Raw genomic sequence first — 20588 nt, forward strand, 5'->3', positions numbered from 1 at the left:
GGGGGGGTGGTGGCGGGGGGAGGAGTGCAAACCACTGAGGAAATGGGGAGAGTCAGCAGCTTCTGCCGGAAGGAGTGGGGGCTCTAGAGGGGAGAGAAGGGAAAAGAAGAAAAGGAGGAGCTTTCTGGCCAGAAAAGTTACCTAAGAGGCCTTCCTCTGAGCTCTCCGGGGAGCCCAGTGCGTAGGGCCTCGACCTCAGAGCTGGCACCCATCTCCATCCCCAGGGACCCTGGAAGGAGTGAAGGGAACTGACACATTGAGAACCAGCTATGCACTGGCTATTTGAGTCTCTCAATAGTCCTATAATGAGGCTCACCGAGGAAATTGAGGCACAGAGCAGCGAAATGATTGGCCAAGGTCACTCGGCAAACAAGCAGGGGCCAAAGGATTGGAATCCATCCCGAGAGCACCAAAGCCTGTGTCCCCTCTCCATACTGCATCCCAAGGCTTGGGTGGTGGTGGTGGAGGCCGTCACCGGGCTCTGCCATTGTGACAGAGCTTCCTCCCTGCCCACAGTGGTGTGTGATGACCCTTAAATGACACAGTGTGCGGCGTGCCCAACACCTCATCAGCTCCCCACGTAGTCCCAGGAGAGAGAGAGATCTCCAGAGGCAGGCTCAGGGCAGAGTGCGGGATCAGCCCGACTCAGGCCCCCCTTTCCGTGTGTCACTGACCCCTTCTCCGTGTCCAGAAAGGGCTCCCAGGAAGAAACATTTGTCTGTTTGTTCCAGAGTATCAGCTTCCTGATGTAGGACCGAGGCCCTGGGGCAATGTCCAGAAAGAAACGTTTGTCTGTTTGTCTCCGTGTCCTAGGAAGAAACGTTTGCCTGTTTGTTCCAGAGCATCAGCTTCCTGATGTAGGACCGAGGCCCTGGGGCAGGGGCACTTCTGCAGCTCTATTTTCTTAAAACATGCTGCTCTGCCCAGGCTGTGCTGGGCATCAGCTGTGCGAGGGAAGCTGGAATCTGACCCCTGGCGCTGGGCCTGGTCTCCATGGCAGCCGCGGAATTATGACAGGGGCCTCCACCCAGCTTGGCGGACTTTCGACTTGAAGCGGGAGGAAGGAAACCAAGAAGTCAGTCGTGGGAGCGGCGAGCCCAGGGCTGCACCAAGAGGCCCCGAGATGGTAAGCGAGGGACTGAGTGACCTGCCAGGCTGAGTGGGTTGGGAGGGGGATCACTTTCATGGAGCCCTTCCTTCCCTGACTGTTTGCCTCTGTCTGCTGCAGGCCAAGTTTCTTTCCCAGGACCAAATTAACGGTAGGTTGGGTTTGCTCTTTAATTAGCAACTCAAAACAAAATATGGGTCTCATTAGGCAATTTACTCTGCTCAGTTTTTGTTTGTGGGAAGAAGGCGGCTGGCTGCGGGGGGTGCTGAGCAGCCCCACAGGCCGGAGGCCCCTCTGCAAGGGAGCTTGCTGCTTAGCGGAGACAGAGGGTAAGGCTGAGGGGTAGAGATGTTGGTGTCACATCCGCCGGTGTGATTTAGGAGTGGGGGCGATAGGCAAGAGAGCTCACTAGGTTTTCTTCCAGAACCCGATAGATAGTTGGATATATGGGAGGAAGGGAATAGGGGATGGAGAGAGGAGAGAGCGATTCCATTAACTGAGTGGGGCTGAGGCCCGACCAAGGACAGGGCTTTGTAATTGGCCGAGACAGAAAAAAGAGCCCAGGTCGGCACTCTCTGGAAAGACGTTCTCTGGGCCTCGGTCTCTGCATCTTGAGGGGGAAATTCAGCTTAGGTGATCTCTGGGGTTCTCTCTGCCCTGACATCAAGCCCAGTTTCGGTGTTCGGAGGACTTTATTACCTGGATCCCCGAGCCTGCTGGGCCCCAAGCAGACTTCAGTTTCACATAGCACATAAGGCCAAGGGGAAGAGTTGGGTTACACAGAACCCAGGGGCCCAGACCTGGACCAGAGGCGGTCCAGCATAGCCCAGGTAGAGTCCTGTAGGACCTGGGGGTGGGCTTAGGGTTACCTGGGCAGGGATTCAGGGTTATGGGTACCCAGAGCTTGGTCTAGAAGAGTGCGTGGGTGGGTTGTAGGTTCCAGGTGGGCACCTTCCCGTAGGCCCCTCAATATCTTCACCCCAAGAGGAGGGCCAGAGCAGGGGCTTTTAAAATGCAAGGCCCACGGCAGGGGCCTCTCTTGCCCTTGTCTCAAGGCAAGATTGAACGGGTCCTGGAGCAGGAGTTCAGCTGTCAGCCTCGGTGTCCCTCACCCGCATCTGGTTCTGATGCTCACTGACCCTCCCTTGGGGCCTCTAAGGTTCCCAGAAGGGAAGAAGGGAAGCTTCTCGTTGTATCACAGTGTCTGACACCAAGAAAGCAGCTGCTAATGTTTAATGAATGAATGACAGGCCGGACAGGAGCGGCCTGCTGGAATGGGACGAGCGAGGGCCTCGAAGGCAATGGACCTGGGGTCCTATCACCTCTGAGCCTCAGTTTTCTAATCTGCGAAGTGGAGATAATGACACTGCCTCACCAGGCTGCTGTGAGTGAGGGACAGAGAGGACCATGTCAGTCATTGGGCCTGGTACAGGTTGGGTGTCACCCAGACATGTGCTGGGGCCAGCTAGCATGAGCCTGGTGATACAACTTCAGGGATTCTGCAAGCTGGTTGTTAAAATCAGCCACTATTAAGTAATGTAAGGTCAAACAATATTCCAACCCCTGCATTTGTACAAAAAATTTAAAGAGGGGGCCCTATTGCAATCAGTAGCGCTGAAGATTTGAAAGAAGTTTTAGTTAATGAATACAATTTGTACAAGGGTAAGAAATAGTTTAATAGATCACTTGTCATTGGCAAAAAGTTGCGTTCATTGGCATGCAACCTCACTTGTCAAATCACAGCCCCGCTCCCACACCCCAACTTAGCTCATGCAGAGGCTCCATCCTTTGGGCCTCAGTGATTGGGAGTTTTTGACCAATTCTGATGGCAGCCCCACCCCCAGTCCCTGAATCCGAATTCCTGGGGTGAGGGGAGTAGGGATCTTCCTGAGCTCCCAGTTGGCCTCACTGTGCCTCCAGGACTGAGAGTTGGGGACAGAGATGTAGGTGGATGCCCTGCTCCACTGAGCTGTGGATTTAGAGGTTTTAGCTCTGGAGGCCATTTCGTCTCCACCAAGGGAGAAAGGGCTGGAAGAGAGCAGCGAGCGGACTCTGGGCTTGTGCCTGGGAGAACGTCCTGTCAGTACCCTTTGAAGACTTTAAGAACAGGACCAGGCCCTACCTCAGAGGGCAGCTTGACAGTTTAGCTGCCGAGGGAGGGGTGCTGGAGCAGTGGGCTCGGAATAACTGTCGCCACATATGAGAGCCACTGTCTCGCTAGGCCTTCCCAGAGGGGATTTCTGGCCCTCTCAGTAACCCAGAGGCATGATTATCCCCCTTACCCACATAAATTGTCTTCACAAAGGTCCCCTGGGTGTCTAGATGCCCTGCTAATGGCTCCTTGTCTCCCTGCACTGGCCCTAAAGGGCGGGAAAGCTTCCCTGTGGTTTTAGTCAGTTGTGGGAGGGGTGAAAAGGGAGAGCAGAGGAAGGGGAAGGAAGGGCAGGAAAGGAGAGAGAAAGGGAGCAGGAGGAAGGGGAGTCAGGAAAGGGAAGGGACAGGGTTGCCAGATAAAATACAGGACTCTCAGTTAAATTTGAATGTCAGATAAACAACAAATACTTTTAGCATAAGTATACTCCATGCAAAAAATGTGGGATATACTTATACTAAAAATGTGTTCATTGTTTATCAGAAGTTCGATCTGCTGTCTCTGGCAACTTTAGGAGGGGAGGTGAGGGAGAGGACGGAGGGCGTGGGGGTGGAGGGTGAAGGACCACTCCTGATTCTCCCTTCTGGGCTGTGCGCAGAGTACAAGGAATGCTTCTCCCTGTACGACAAGCAGCAGCGGGGGAAGATAAAAGCCCCTGACCTCATGGTGGTGATGAGGTGCCTGGGGGCCAGCCCGACACCGGGGGAGGTACAGCGGCACTTGCAGACTCATGGGATAGGTGAGTGGGCTGGGCCAGGGCAAGGGCAGAAGTGTTCTGGGCTGGTGGGTGAGCCTGCAGCCCGGCAGCTGTGGCCTGTGGAGGGGCCCAACAGGTGGGTGCAGATGGCGAAGGAGTAAATAGCTCAGAGGTTTGAGGGGCAGGTGGTAGTCAGAGGTCACCAGCCAGGAGCTGTGGAGGCAGGTGTGCTGGGCACACTCAGGCTTCCTTGAATCCTTACAGCAACTGATAACACCCTCATTTCAGAGAGGATCATGGGATCTTCCTAAGCTCTCCAACAAGGTTATCACAAACTCGCAGTCAAGACCATGCTAACAGTGACCCCAATGTTGTTTTGACAGAACAGTTTCCCTTTATTGAGTATTTGTCAAGTGTTTATCTCAAACGACCCTATGAAGTGGCACTGTTTTACAGATAAAGATCAAGTTTCAGGTCACTTGCCCAAGTGCTTAAGGGTTGGAACTCACCTCTTCTAGTTTTGAAGACTGACCTCCTAAAAACTAATGCAGTATTGGGAGATAAAAGGTGGAAAGAAAACCACCCAAAACGTTGTCAGATGGTTCTCTCAGGGGATGGGATTATTGATGATTTTCATTCCCTTTATTGTTGTTTCTTGTATTTTTGACAATGGGGACATATAGAACTTTTATAACCAGAAACAAATGTTTGTTTGTTTTTTTTAGAAAAAGAGGGATGTCAGAGGGTAGGGTGGCATTGGTAGCTGGACTCTTAGGAAGGAAAGACTGGCCAGAGGAAGGGGCTGGCCAGGAAAGATCACTTGGTCTGCAGCCCATCTGGGCCTCAGATTTCTCATTTCTCAGATGGATTTCCCACCTGCTGTTGGGGGTACCATGAGAGCACATCAGAATGTGCCTGCAGCAGTATTAGGAGCCATTGTGAGCTGGGCCCGGGGGCGGGGCACCCCCTAAAGGCCTAGAGCTTGGTGAGGAGGTGCCCAGAGACTGAGACCCCCGGTTTCCACCTCTGAAGTGTGGTGGTTTCCTTTGGTTTCTGTGTCTTCCAAACAGGAAGTTGCGGTCAAGGGAAGTTCCGATTTCCTGCAGTTGTACCCCTGCCAGGGTCTAGGTCAAGGCCCCCACGCATGCTTGGAGGAGGGGCATGGGCTGGGGAACCTGGGATAGAGGCTGCAGTGAGGGAAAAGGCAGGTGACTAGCCCTGGTGGGACTGGGACTTGAGGCCCCAGATGTGGTCACTTGTCCATTTTTGTGGATGTGCAGTGGTGGCCACTAAAGTGGGGATGGACACGCAGATGGACTTCCCTCCAGTTCGGAGCAGGAGAGAAGCACCCAGAAGGGAGCAGAAGGAGGTGGTACTTCATGCTGGTCCTTCCACTGCTCCGTGAGGTGACTCCCCACTCTGAGCTTCTGTCTCTGTAGTGGACAAAATGGGTTGATGATAACCACAGTCCCTGAGGAAGGTTGGGAGGATTAAATGAGACATATCCATAGTGGGAACTCAGGAGAAGGGGCTGCATCTTCTCCATTATGACCACTGCCACCATCATGGGACTTCCTGAATTATGTGGCCGTTGAGCTGGCCATGAAGGTTTGAACTTCTGTAACAAGAGCCTTTTCCTCCCTGCTTACTCTGCTGTGTTTGGGTTTTTCCTAGACAGAAATGGAGAGCTAGATTTCTCCACTTTCCTGACCATTATGCACATGCAAATAAAACAAGAGGACCCAAAGAAAGAAATTCTCTTGGCCATGTTGATGGCAGACAAGGAGAAGAAAGGCTACATCATGGCATCCGAGCTGCGGTCAAAACTCATGAAACTGGGCGAGAAGCTCACGCACAAGGAAGGTAATAGCCTGGGCCCCTCTGTCCCCATGGTGGGAGAGGATTAGGGAGTTGGAGGGAGATCATGCAACTAGGATTGTGCAGACACTGCATTTCATGCATGCCTCAGAAGGCTGCAACTAGATGTCGAGGTTGGTAAGCTGTGGACTGGAGCCCAGGGGAAGAGCTAGGGAGCCTGGGGAAACTCAATTAGGGTCTACTTGGGCCTCACCCTGAGTTTAAGCTTTTACTGTGGACCTTTATTTAGGGCTTACGACGTCTCTGGGAGCACTAATGCCCCACATACTGATAAATTAACAGGTAAAGTGAGTGGCTGGTTAGTAGCAGAGCTGGGAGTTGCACACAGGTCTATTAAACACTTGTACCCACCTAACCCCAGCCCATCTCAGGCTCCTTCCCCTTGCCATCACTGTCTTCTGAAATTGCCGCTGATGCCGTTTTCCAAATTGAGATGCTACTTTGTTCCCTCTCCTTAGGACTTAGCCAGCTCTAACAGGTCTTCCAGAGGGTTTTCCGTGGTGGCCTTTCTGGGACTCCTGGTCACAGAACCCCACGAGGGGCCTTTACCTCACACCTAGCAGCAGCCCTGCATGCCATCCTGCCTCAGAGCAGGACAAGGGGCCTGGGTCTTCTGGGAAAGCCCTTCACACATGGCCATTTGCCAGCATTCTTCGGGTTTGCCTAGCTAGCCCCTCAGTCCTGCCACAGCAGCCATTTTGATTCACCACCAGAGTCCACACCCACCAACCCCAGAGGCTGGGCTAGGACACAAGTGGGTGGAGGAGGGCTTCAATAATGTCAGGACTTTGATTAAATCACAGCAAACCAATAGAGGGGCTGCAAGGTTGTGGTATGAATTTGACTTGAATCCTGGCTCCCCCTCATTCTGGGGGACCTCAGACAGGTTTCTTACCTCTCGCACCCTCCTCAGTTTCCTTGTTGGGAAATGAGGTTACAATAGACGATCCCTCAGGTCCCTCCAAGAGCTAACATTCTATAAAGCAGGCTGCTTAGATTTTATCTGCAGTCACAAAGGCACAGAGCAAAGCTTTTAAAAATAGTGCTACTGAAGCCAGACTCAGCTTTCTCCCGCTTTCTCGGGCTAGCAGCTTTCGTGATCTCCTCTCCCACTGTGGCTGTTTCAATGTGAACAGGGGGATCACGGGCTCCCCTTCCCTCAAGCTCTGAGGACACTGCTTGGCCTTTTATGTACCAGGTGAACTGTTAGCAGACAGGGCCAGCTGGAGACTTCCTTAATTCTTATGGTTAATGATCTCTGTCTAAAGCAAGACCACAGGCTCGAAACTCGTACACACTTCTCATTTGTTTAACCAGTAAAGAAACATTTCAAAGAAACTAGCAGAGTGTTCCTGACAAAGACGGAGACTGAAGTCTTTTCCATTTGGTGGTGGGAGACAGAAAAAGATGATACTAGAAGTAGGAATCCTTTACTCTGGTGATTAAAAGAAAATCTTCAATTTTATTAAGAAGCATCCTTGGAGCAGCTGGATAAGAGTGTGGGGAAGGCCTGCAGTCTAAGGCCTGGGACAGGCTGACTTCAGCACTCTGATTCTTTCTGGGTACAGAGTCAACTGCCATACTACCCAAAAGGCAAACCTTAGATGTGGCCCCTTTCCCAGACAGGAGGAGGCTCGGTGGTTGGCTCTGGAACTGGTGTTGGAGCTGTCCACTGAGATGGTTTAGACCAAGTGGCTGGTGGGTAGAAACTTCTCCATGAAATAAATTACAGTCTCCTCAACATTCTAAAAATACTCAGCACTACTATCGGCTTAGGCACAGAGCACAGTAATTACATTTTAGAGGAGGCTGTTTAAGCAGAGAATCATGGGGTATTTTCTAACTGCTCAGAATTATGTGTCGGGGGTGTCTAGGGCTGAGGAAGTTGACACAGGGCAGTGAGAAGAGGGTTAGGATGGTTCAAAGAGCCAAAGGTAGGCTGGCCCCGAAGGGCCACTGTGAAGTGTAAGCTGACATATGTCTTCTTGCCAATGTCTGGGACAGCTAGTATTTCGTCTGAGGAATTCAGAACCAGAAGAAACAAGTAAATGAAGTGATTTTTTTAGAGCAACATCAGAGAACAATGGCAGCGTTGTATGCTTTCAGCTTTAGAAAGTTGAATTTATTTTCTCTTACGCTATCCCTACCCCTAAAAGACACACGTAAAAAAGAGGTGATGGCGATGGTGGCAGATACCACTTGTCACCAAGTCTCCTCTTAGGGTGGGGCATACCAATTTGGAAGGGAAGGCAGGCAGGCCAGGGGCAGGCCAAAGCCTGCCTAGGATGGAGCTGCCAGGGGCGTCTGTTCAGTTGGGAGGCAGGGAGGGTGGGCCGTGGAAGGTAAAATCCATGCCGAAGCGCCAAAGGTTTCTGGAAATATAGGTACAGGGGTCAGACATTTTCTTAACAAAAAAGCACAAGGTGGCGTCAGTGACTGAATCCTCACCAGTATTCCTCCCTACCCACTCCCCTGGCCCCTGCAGAAAGTCCAATGAACTCAAAATTGTATCACTGGTCTCCAAGGAGTAGGGGGTGACTGTTCTGTTTGCCAGTTTATTTCCTGGTCTTTGGGAACACTCAACTGGATACTCAAGGGATACCTCCGGGGAGTCCCAACCCCCAAGAACTTGAAGTTCTATAACATATCACTAAAGCCAAACTGAAAAATTAATGTGATTTATTGTAGTGGATGATCTTTTCAAAGAAGCAAATATTGAACCAAATGGCAAAGTGAAGTATGATGAATTTATCCACAAGATCACCATTCCTATGCGGGACTACTGACTGAAGAGAATGCAAGAGAGCCTCCCCTGGGTCTGAAAACTCGGATGAATTTTTTTTTTTTAAAGTGTTCCTTTCACTCTAGGGAGATGGCAAGCACAGTGACAAGATGACATTACTCAACTGTAGCAGAAGATGACTTAGCAATGGAAGTAAATGAATTCAGTCACCGTTATTAGCATGTCTTTAATAAAAGATTTTTATTGATTTCAGTAACTGCCATTAGTCTAGCTCTTTATACCATGGAAAAAGCCAATGGTTTGGAGTTGGGCTTGGGTTCCAGTCTTGACTCTGCCGTCTCCCAGCTATCTGACTCTGGGCAAATCATTTCACCCCTCAAAGTCTTAGGATCCTCACGAAAGTTAGATTCCTATTTCTTGCCTCATGGAGCCTGTGGATAATGACATGGAGTCTGAGATAATGACTTGAGAATGTCTTTGCAAACTGTAGAGCACTATGCATTCCCAAGTTACCATGGGAGTGCTTCTCCTAAAAAGGGCAATCTACCGAAAGACTATATTCTATATTGAACCATCTTCCCCATTTCCAAGACAAAGCCAGTGCTAGGTGAGAAACAGCAACAAGCAAAGAGCTAAAACAAAAAAAACTAAGGTGACATTAGTAGCAGCACCACAGGGGCACTTACAAATTCTCATTCCCGTCTCCACACGCAGTGACAATTCAGGATATTCATTCAGAAACAGAGTGTAGGGTGAAAACACTCATGTTAAAACAAGGCAGCATCAGCTAAATAGTGGGAAGTGATCTGACTTTACAGCCCACACCAAAGGAAACCAAAAGACACCTGAGGACTTGGGGAGAGCTTCGAAGGCCCTTTCTGATGCTCCTGTCACAATTTCCAGCTGTCCCCTGGCTGGAAATCAGGTCTACAGATTAGGATGGTCTGCTCAAGTGGGTCACGTCGAACATGCTTCAAGCCATTTCCCCAGGACTAATGAAAACAAGGGGATGGAACAGGCCATGGCTATGATGCAGTGACATCCCCGGAAGACAGCAGTAGGGGGACTGGACCTGCCAGGGACAATTCTAGCTCAAGCAACTTAAGTGAATTATGTAGCCAGGAAGTGCCAGGCTGATGCCACGCATGTGCTCATCAAATTTGTAGATCCATCAGTAGTGTCAGCACAGCCTTAAAAAGAGTTGAAGTCACAGTGGCGTACTGCGGGGTGAGAAGCGGGAAATGTAGTAATTTCCATCCTTATATGTATCAAAATTGGGCTGATTGTGGCTTTATCTAATGGTGCTTAGTAGCTAAAGCAAAAGAAAACCAAATGAGTGTCTTTTGGGAGGCTATACAAGACACAAAAATAAGGCCAGGAACAAGGGAAACTGCAGGGGACGAAAAGTCATAGTCTTAATGTAACTAGCTCGCAATGCTGCGTGGCTTCTGACCAACGAGGTCCTGAGAGGGACTCTTTCATTTTCCCAGCCGTGTAATTGCTGACGGGAGTATGATTTCCTAGGAGCTGTAAGGGTTTTGTGGAGGGCAGGCAATCAATGGCCCAAACAACCAAACAGGTGAAGTGACGACTATTGAGCTAGGGGAGCCTAGGTTCACCACGGCAGGGGCAGATCCAGGTTTTGTGGAGTCTGAGTGTTCCATGATTTGGCAGCCTTCTTTAAAAATAGAAATATAGAAATAAATTTGATACAGCTGTTCCCAGGGCCCTAGAAGAGGCTAGAGCAAATGAGGGGCCCAGGTGCTTAAACTTTATTACCTTCATGGTCTCCCACCCCCCGGCCCAGGGCTGGTTAGATATTGGCATCCCGTATAGAGTTGCTATATTCCACTTTCAGGCAAGGCTCAAGTCCTAACCCCTACATCTTTTAACTCATCATGGATATTAGGAAGCAAATCCTGCACAGCCAATCTGGAATACCAAGGATTAAACAGTAGAGCCTTAGGATTTAAACGGGATAGGGCAAGTTAAGTTCTGGGCTATAAGAATGAATGAGGGTACTTTCCCCTCAGAGCCTTTGTCTCTACCACTGAACAGCCCCAGTGTGGTCTGAAAGCAACTGTTATTAATCTGATTTGCCTAACAGGAGTCTGGAGCATAGCTTGCCAAAATCACATTAAGTGGTGTGTGGAGTGGTCCTTAGAACCTGGGGCTCATCTCCATTGACTCAGTGTCCCTAATTAAGGATGTTCAGTGGCTAGGATTCTGATTTAAACCCCTGCCTCAGGAAAGGCTTTTATGCCACTCGGTGTCGGGGTTTCATGCTCATTCCTGAAATTCCAGTCGGCTTACCTAGCACCTAGTATTTTTAAAGAAAAAGGTGACAGTGCTCTTTAGCACAAAAACTGCAATTAAACAGATTTAAAACTAAACAGATGCTGTGGTTCATTACGAAGCTAGCCATATTTCAATGAGAAAGGGGAATGATGGCTGTTCATTCATTACTTACCTCAAAGCATGTTGTAAAAGAATTACTTGTCATGCTTTGAAAGCTCTGGATGAAACGTGCTTTGGAAGCACAAAGCATATCACTTTTCTCATAGGGACTGTCCCCTTTTATACCCAGCAGTATATTTTACAGAAGACAAATTAACTGAAGGCTTTTCTTTTATTACATCTAAAGAGCTCTACATAAACAGGTAACATTCAATAGGTAAACAATTTTTTTCCAATGCATGTAATAAATATTTTCACTTGGTACTTTTATACAAACTGACATTGGTCTACTATACATTTTTAAAAGCCATTTTTACTGGTTTGGCATGCGGTATGGAAATTCTAAGAGAGAAAGTTTTAAGGCAATGAATCACAGATTTAAGTTCATGGAATTTATGGTAACTTTTATATCTGTTTATATACATTTCCCCCTTTGTTAATTAAACAATTAACAGCAGCACACTCTGGGACCACCAGCTATTCTCCTTCCCTCTTTCTGAAATCTAAACTTTTTTTTCTTTAAGTAAAAAACAGAATTCAACATGTATCGATAAATCAAAATTCTTACTAAAATAATTTCAAATGTGCTTTAAAGTCCTGAAGATCTTGAAGTGTTTTATGTATTTAAAACTGGAATTTTTAAAAAACAATTTTCCTTCCGCAATTAGCAATTTAAAATTGGGATATATTTTCATTCGGTTTCAGACATCTGACTCAAAGGAAAATCTGCCAAGAAATCACATTTTCCAGAAGCTTTTGTGAATATTTCCTAAGTCGGTAATGATAAAATTGTGATGATGTCTAAATTAGTAGAAAAATTTTAATGCTCAAAATAAATTAGTCAACTAAGCGTGGCATGGTTAAGGTTCAAATAGTTTTAAAAAGACATGTCCAATAATGCCCACAAAAGAACTAGAAGCCACTTCAACCCTGCTAGTCAAACAGCTATTTTACCAAAGATGTGTGATACACATACAATACTGTACAGCAACCCAAACATATGCATGCCTATTATGAATGACCAAGGCAAGGGGGGTGGTAGCTACTTGCCTAAAGATTCTGGGAATCCCTGTTTGTCCACAAACAGCATGTCAAGGTTGGCATGGGTTGGGAGTAAGAGTGGGCTAAAAAATAAAAAAGATGAAATAACTATGTGCTTAAAAAAAACCTCAGAAGATAAAGATGCAGTGCATGACTCTACTAATAATCACTACAGATCATGAAAGTCTGATTGACTAATATTGACCATGAGACAGAGTGATAGCTACTACTAATGCCAACAATTTGGAAAGTCAACAACTGAAGGGAACAAACTCCTTAGCATGGAATGAACTAAAATAGACAATTGCATGGTTAGTTTCTCCTGTGGAGACATAACCAAAGCCACTAGACAAACATTTATTTCTCCCTATTACCTATTCTTCCCTTGGGTTGGTATAATGCAGGACACTGAGGGGAAATTAACCCTCTCTAAAACTGGGCTGAAGAAAGTAGAGGAACAAGTTTTCAACCAGATCATTCAAAGAGTTTGTAATTCAGCATCATACACAAAGTTATTGATCAGAATTTTGAGACCCCTAACAACAACAGAAAAAGAAAAAAAAAAAAACAAACAGAAATAAAGAGAACTATTCATTTTATCTTAGGTAGCTGAACAGAAATGTTTCCTGTTGCAATGTGAAATAAGAAGCAACTCTCCACAATTTAAGTAATTTATATCCCAATCCAAATTTAGACACAAATTATATTAGGTATTAGCCTAAGTTAATATAGCAACGAGAGTTTTTAAAATATTTACTCACCATAACACCAGATTCATTAAAAAACTTAACTATGTCCTGTTTTAACTGACAACGAATCTCTTTTTTTTATTACAAATTGTTTAGTGACTAACTCTGCCATGTATGTGTGGAATACACATGCATAGGGGAAGACTATATAACTCACTTGTCACTCACACACACTTGTCTATAAATACATATATACACACACACATATACATATCAACACCAACTTGTTTTTCAAAATTCAAGTCAACAATTTAGTGGCAGAGATGCTGTAGAAAAACATTTTTTTAGATGCCACATAGTCATGTGAACCATTCATTTTATCATACAACCAAAGATACAGCCATCTTGAATTTATCTGGATTAAAGTAGGTCACTTTGTTACCACTACAAGATTTAAAATGACAGTTTTATACACAAAGGTGGTCCTTCATCAACTCTGAGAACATTATAGCTGTGATATAAAAATCCAGTCTGGAAAACTGGTAATCATTATGCCCCTTCTTTATCTTTTCTGTTAAACCTGCTAAACCTCTCAATCAGTTAAAAACTATTTCCCATACCTTCAGTTATTACCTGAAGAATGTAATACCTTCTCTGATGAGGACTTTGGAATACAAGTAGAACCACTTTTCCTTCCCTCCAACCCTCAATCATCTCCTGAAAAACAGTTTTCACTATATTTACATGTTTCATTACTAATAAGAATAGATCAGACTGATCCATGAATTCTCAAAAAATTAACTTTCCCATGTCATGCTTGTCTTTAAAAGATGAAAAATAAAACAATAGCTAAAAAAAATAAGTACACTTAGAACCAGAGTAAAATGACTAAGGATCAGCCCATTCTGAATTTCAACTGTTTATCAGATAGTAGATGTCCACAGATTGACATGTGTGGTGCATTATATTTTCCAAAGAGAATTTACTTTTAGGATAATTGACTGTCTTCTTTTTTTGAGGTGATGTAACTTTACCTCTGTCAGCTGCACAAGACAGCCAACAAGGCTTTCTAAGCTATTTTTACTTCCTACTTTGGTATGAAGATCTTACATGAAAACTTATTACCCTGTGGCCAAAAAAGCAGGTGTTCACAGACTTGGTTTAAATACATAATACTGGCAATCCAAATTTAGAATAAAGAACTAGACTAAAGTGTATTATTCACAGGTCTGCTAAGCCTACTCCTTACCCAGACAGCTTTACTCCAAACTCTAAAAACATAGTTAGGGGTATCTAGCAAATAAGAGAGAATATGTGATGGAGAACATGCAATTGGGATAGTCAATAAAGATGCTCATATGTGAGTTCAAGACCTTCAAAGCACTTTGAAAGAAGCAGGCAACTGAGTTATCAACTGAATGCAAACTCTGGAGAAGGAACAGTAATGACAGAAAAATACACAGACACACACACTGAACACACATACCCACGAGCTATGTCCTGAAAATACACAGGGAATGCAGTGGGACAGATGAGATTTATAATTTAAGGCTGGATAAAATATGCACACACAGAATATGCACAAACAGAATCCAAGTCTGTCATTTTTAGAAAATGGAAATTAAAACTATACCCCTCCTCCCCCTCCCCACAACAAAGAAAAGCCCACAACTTAAAACTTCAGACATGCAATTCCTTTTCTGTTATTGCAAATAAAATAATGCCATTGAAGTAAAATAAAACCAAAACCATAGGACAAACGATGAAAAAAAATCTTCAGAATCCAGAAAAATTGAACTGAAGGTGGGTTGTGGGTACGTTTTTTTTTTCTTTTTTTCTTTTCTTTCCTTTTTTTTTTTTTTTTTTACAAGTGTTTTATCAGACAGGCAGTCTTAGATTTATATACAAAAGTAAAACTGAAAATATAGTTTTGTTCTCTGTACATTTCTTTTAATTTTTTCCCTAAAAAAAAGGAAAAAAACACACGTGTGTACTTTTCTAAACAGAATAAGGTAAAACATAGCACAAAGTTCTCGTCTCTCTGCCACGCTCACTTAACCTGGGTGGGGGTGGGAGCAGCAGGGGCAGGGAAGTCAGTCCAACGAAATAATGTCTGGTATGATGCCGAAGATGGATGCTGTGTCCGTGCTGCTCCTGTTTGTGACGGTGTGGCCATGGCTCTCCCTTAGGCTGTTGGAGGACACGAGGCTGCTGTTACTGCCACTACTGCTGCCATTGGTGGTTGGCAGAGAAGTACTGCCTCCTGCACTTAACTGATCAAGAAACATCTGTGAGGAGGTATACGGAAAAAATCGAGACGAGTGTAAGAGGTCTTGATCATCTGAAACTGCTGCCGCTGCAGCAGCAAGGAGGGAGGTGTTGTAATGCTAGGGAGGGGAAAAAGAGACAAAACAAATGTTAATTACATTTATAAATTAATAAGCTTTCTTTTCAGTAGAACAAAGTCCTAACTTTAACAGATTCTGAGGATCTGGTGTTCCTGAAATATTTAATAAAACATTCTGCAAAATCAAATGGCCTTATGAAATGAATGCATTATTGGAGAGACATTTTTGTATCTGAAATTGGGAAAAAAAATTAATAAAATTTTTGTTGTTTTAATTTATATTGCAAACAATCCTAAAAATTCTATTTTCAAAGAGCTATATGCTCAGATGTGGCAAGAAAGAGGACAGTCTACCCTCTTTCTCTTATGGAGATATTTGGCCAAGAAATTTATCAGTCAATATGATTCACTTCCCTGTTTCTTTATAAACCAGTACTGGAAACCAACAAATAGGTATTATTCTTACTATATAGGCATAGCTGACAAATAGATTTTGATTTAAATTCTTAAAACCTTAACAATACAGTAATGGGTACGACTACTCTGAATTTTCTAGGAAAATTTATTTTCTTTCTCTTGGCTTCATATTATACTTTTAAATATTTTAATATACAATTACAATGACATATAACATACCTGATTGTCTCCTGATAAGAAAGGAAAGAAATCTAATCCTGTGAGAGAAAAAATTATTTCAGTTTTGGGAAAAATAAAAAAATAAAAAAAACCATCCCAAATGTCTCAATATTTCAAAAACGAATATAAATCTTAAATGCTAATTCTAATCCATTTAGAATTTTAAACATGTAGAGTTCAGCTGAATGTTTTACATTCCTCTCATCTCTAGATTACTAAGACTGAAGTCAAAGCTTTAGCAATGATGTGCCCTTCCTGACTCCATTTGTAGGACCTTGGGCCATAGCTGCCCTGTTAGATCTAGCACTGATCCCTTAAATTGACAGTACTTTTCACCAAATGCTCTCACTGACTCCTCTTAAGTAACCTTTCAATCTACTCTAATTTACTCCTTACAAGTACCTCATGAAGTTAAGTTGTAGCACAGATTTTCTTTCTCTTTCTCAAATCTGCACACTTGCCACTATCTGTACCAGATTCTAATTCAGAGACTCTCCAGTGTCATGAGGCAGGGAAGAAGTATGAGGGGGTGTCTGCTGGGGTGATGGCTATTACAGAAAGACCAGCTCTGGTCCCTGGCTACAAGGATGTCACTGCAAGCCTGCCTTTTCTAATTTGCATTCTTGTCCATATTGCCGAACGTGTAATGCAACAAAGAGCAAGTAAATCAACGTGAATAAAATGCCTCATTATTACATCTAAATTTGGGAAAAAGCACAAGCAAATATAGATAAAAAGATAACAGCAACACAAATACTTTGGGGATCCATCCACCAACTATATTCGAATAAATTATAACATGAGAACCTGCAAAATGTATAGCACTGTGGTTCTTGATAGTGAGATCTGGCAGTGGACTAAGTGAAAAATAGGACTGCATTGTCCAATAGAAGCTACTAAAATCATATGATATAGCCATTTAAATTTAATAATATTAAATAAAATTAAAAATTCAGTTCAGTCACACTAGCCACATTCCAAATGCTCAGTAACCATATGTGGCTAGTGCCTACTATATTGGTCAGTACAGATTACAATATGTCCCTCATTGCAGAAAGCTCTATTGGATAGAGTTGAAATAGGGTTTTCATTACAATCACTAAGAATCCACTCAACTACCCCGGCTCTCAAGAATCCTTGGTAGTGGCCTGGGTGTTTCTAATGGGGATGGATAGAAGGAAGCTTCCACTTTGAGTTTTTATATTAAATTTTCTATAATGAGCATATATGGTCTTCAATAGTAAAAAAGAAAAATGCTCTTCAATAATATGGCTAATATGCAAATTATTAAATTATAAAGATATAAGAGAAGAATAACTCTTCTTGATAATGTAAATGATTACGAATGCAAAATACATCGTACAAGTGAGTATACTGACATTATCAACTACTTTAAAAAAGAATCGGTTTCATTGGAACAAAAATTAACTTTCCAATGTCTCAATTCAGCATTATCTAAAATATTATACAACATAGTTACCCATAATACCTGTTGCATTATAACTGGATTCAGGGAACAAAAAATAATTTTCATAAATATCGATATTCAAATCAATATGGAAGAAGTCATCCAAAAACAACTCTGAAGCCACAAAACCTAAAGATCATTGCGATAGTTTTACCACTGGTGGTAAAACACTGGCTACTGATGAAGGTACAAACAAGGAATGGAATCTGTGCTTCCCTATGACTACAGCATATATTCCTCCCAGTTCCCTAAGTCCAAGCCCCTGTTTTCCCATCTTTCAGTTCTTCCTTAGACTCACCCAGAAGAAGATTATATAAATCAAAGGCATTCATTCATAATGCTATGTGACAATGTAGAAGAACTCACCTTGTAAGTCATAAGGCATGGGTGTCATGTGGAAAGGATGCCTGTAGTCTTGGATGAGGGATGTGTTAATGTAGCTTGTGTCTACAGCAGGGAGGCTTGGGGTGCGGGACACTGGAGATGCTTGATGTGGAAGACTTAATATGCTAGAAGAAGGTAAAGTTTGCATTACTTTCATGAGTCAGTTGAACTTTTAAGTTTAACAAACAAGGAAGCTGCATCTCACAATGAGTCCCAGCTTTTGTGCTAGAAATAAAAACAAAAGGAAAGCAATATATAATTTAGACTACCATAATTATAGTTGTTCCTCGGTCTCCACAAGGGACTAGTTCCAGAAACCCTCAGATATCAAAATCCTTAGATGCTCAAGTCCCTTAGTGCCTTAGTGTCCATGGGTTCTGCATCCGTGGATTCAACGAACCACAGACCAAGGAAGCAAACGTGAAGATACCTAGGGCTGACTGTGTTAGAAAATAACTTGTATACTTAATAGCACTTTGCAGAGGCTACTGGGAGAAATAAATGAATGCAATGGCATCCAACATTCATAAATCATACACTGTCTTAGGATCATAATTACACTTTCAGAATGCAGGGGGAAGGCATGGCTGAGCCACTTCAATGGAATAGGAGTGAAAGGTATCTATAACAGCCAAGATTCTGGAACCTTTTAAAAAATAAGCACTGGGTTGTCAGGTAGTAAAAGGTTTATGTGAAGTCCTTGCAAAGAAAACACATACAGCAAGACTGGGGAACTGTAGCAATCTGAGCAGTGAAGAGTTAACACCTGGCTGCAAGACTTGTAAGCTTTAGGAGAAGAAAAACTAGGTGCAGTTTATCTTGGTATATCCAATGCCCGCACAGCCACTAGCATGCTGTTTACATAAAAGGCCTGCTGAATGATCGAAAGCAGAGAAAGACAAGGAAAAGAGATGCTCCAAAATGAACAGGTGTGGAGAGGTTTCAAAGGGAGAACAGTATAAATGGAAAACGAAAAACAAAAAGAGGGTTTGGAATAGAGTGAAATGTTTAAGTAGCTGAATAGTTAAATCTTGTTTTCTTTACCAGAAATTAGTCAAAAAGCAAAAAGGAGGGAAAAAGAAATGAAATGATTTTGAAAAGAAAAAGAATTCTAATAGTCCTGAGTGCAAACATAAGGATCATGTGCTATCCTAACCATTAGGAGGCTAACAGGTATATAAATCATAGAAAATAAAGGAAAAAAGAAGACATATAGAGGCTGTCTTTTGCTTTTAAAACTTCATGTAGTCTACGGCTACGGCCATGCCACCCTGAACACGCCTGATCTCGTTAGATCTCGCAAGCTAAGCAGGGTCGGGCCTGGTTAGTACTTGGATGGGAGACAACCTAGGAATACCAGGTGCTGTAGGCGTATTAAAAAACAAAACAAACAAACAAAAAACAAACAAAAAATCTTCATGTAAAGTACTTGGGGTGTGGAGATGTAACTTTAATGGTACAGAATATTTCAAAAGGTGCTAAGGCTGGATTTCCAGGAATGGAGTTCTAGTTGTGACCATCTACCACATTTTATGAATGGGAGATGAAGCATAAAGTACACTCTCATCTGCTTCATAAAAATGTTTCATCTAATGGAAACAATTAAACCTCTCACATCTATAAAAAGTGCCATTTTCCATTAGCTGTCTCTTCTGATAATGCCTAAGGGATTACGAGAGAGAAGAAAGCAGTTGAAATGCTAGTCTTTGAAAACATCTTGGTATATCAAACAGCAAAGGAAATTTCTGGATGAATACTAAACACTCAGTGGCTGAAGACAGCAAAGTATTTTATATTTACTGATGTTTGCCTCTTTCTAATTCCTGCTTGGCTCCTTTCCTTTACATTTTGTGATAACATTCTGAAATGCATTTCCACCTTTACAAAACACAATAACAAACAGGATATTCTGGCTTTAGGCTTCTATTCATCGGCTAGTCATTATTGTAAAATGGCCACTAGTACTGAATATGATGTTATTCTTCTAAAAATGTCAAACTTTCAGGTTGCTTGTTTAGTCTGAAAACACAGAAAGGTCTGCCATTTGCAAATACTATGTCTGGGTTGAATTAAGCACTGGGAAGCTCAGGAAGTAGTTAATGCATCTAATGTAATTTTCCAAATATAATAAACACAGCTCTTTCTGGAGAAACAGCAAAGCAAATATACAAAGAAAAAATATTACATTTCTAAACACTCAAAAAACTTTCCTTTAAGGAAAACTGTATATTCAGATAATAAAATTATTGCAGTTTATATATATATAATATATTATGACTATTAATATTCTAAAGAGTAAACTAACACATGTAATTATACATTTAATCCATAAAGTATTTATATACCCAGAGATTTATGAAATAACTTTTCATGTTGCAATTATGGCATTTAAAGAAATAAATATATGTATTTGGTCATACTATGGTTTGATAGTAGATATAAAATATCTATAGAATCAAAATTCTATAGATATTTTTTTCTAACTATGCCAGCTTCTGATAATTTGATTTTTCTTTTTCTCCCACTCAGATTTATAAAATAAGTATATGAAATAACAAGATCAGGCTTGCTGGGTAACAGCCATCAAGTTAGGCTTTAATCAGAGATGAATGTTCATAAAGTAGGATTTAAAGTAGAACGAATGTTTAAATATTCATTTTGTTTAGAATAATGATACTGCTTTTAATGTCTTTATTGCTGTCTGTATGCCGAGATAAGCTACTCTCCAGTGAAAATACCAATCTGTGTAATGTGTTTGATTGTATTATGACGATTCCTGAAATAGTCAAAGTCCTCTAAATTTATCATGATTGTGCTTTTAATGTTGCAACTTTACCTTTCAAGTAACTACAAATATATTCAAATAGAAAATCTTCTTCTCTCATCAAAGAATATCAAACCTGAAAAAAATCTGATTCCAAGCACAGAAATGCCCACTCTTGGACTGGTGTTAACTTTCCCTCTTGCAATCTGTAACAACGCATTGTG

The 20588-nt window shown here is 42.9% G+C and overlaps 2 protein-coding genes and 1 pseudogene across 3 annotated transcripts in view; 2 read left to right on the forward strand and 1 right to left on the reverse strand.

Moving 5' to 3' along the window:
- The first annotated feature begins 993 nt into the window (after nt 1–993).
- Nucleotides 994–8660, forward strand: CALML4 (calmodulin like 4). Its single transcript, XM_006920221.1, is given in 6 exon segments — nt 994–1065; nt 1067–1126; nt 1229–1259; nt 3859–3999; nt 5632–5820; nt 8524–8660. Coding segments are annotated over 6 exon segments (591 nt in total). The 3' UTR covers nt 8622–8660.
- Nucleotides 8661–11188: 2528 nt separating this feature from the next.
- Nucleotides 11189–20588, reverse strand: part of PIAS1 (protein inhibitor of activated STAT 1) — a 106659-nt gene continuing 97259 nt past the window's right edge. For both annotated transcript variants that reach the window (XM_006920223.3, XM_006920224.3), the window contains exons 12-14: nt 17583–17725; nt 15749–15786; nt 11189–15152 (exon numbers count right to left, since the gene is read on the reverse strand). In XM_006920223.3, the coding sequence (XP_006920285.1) occupies nt 14859–15152; nt 15749–15786; nt 17583–17725 (475 nt within the window). In that variant the 3' untranslated portion in view covers nt 11189–14858. The remainder of the gene's footprint in view (nt 15153–15748; nt 15787–17582; nt 17726–20588) is intronic.
- LOC112469642 lies at nt 18854–18972 on the forward strand (annotated as a pseudogene).

Source organism: Pteropus alecto, unplaced genomic scaffold (assembly GCF_000325575.1).
Source record: "Pteropus alecto unplaced genomic scaffold, ASM32557v1 scaffold86, whole genome shotgun sequence".
NCBI classification, from domain to species: Eukaryota; Metazoa; Chordata; class Mammalia; order Chiroptera; family Pteropodidae; genus Pteropus; species Pteropus alecto.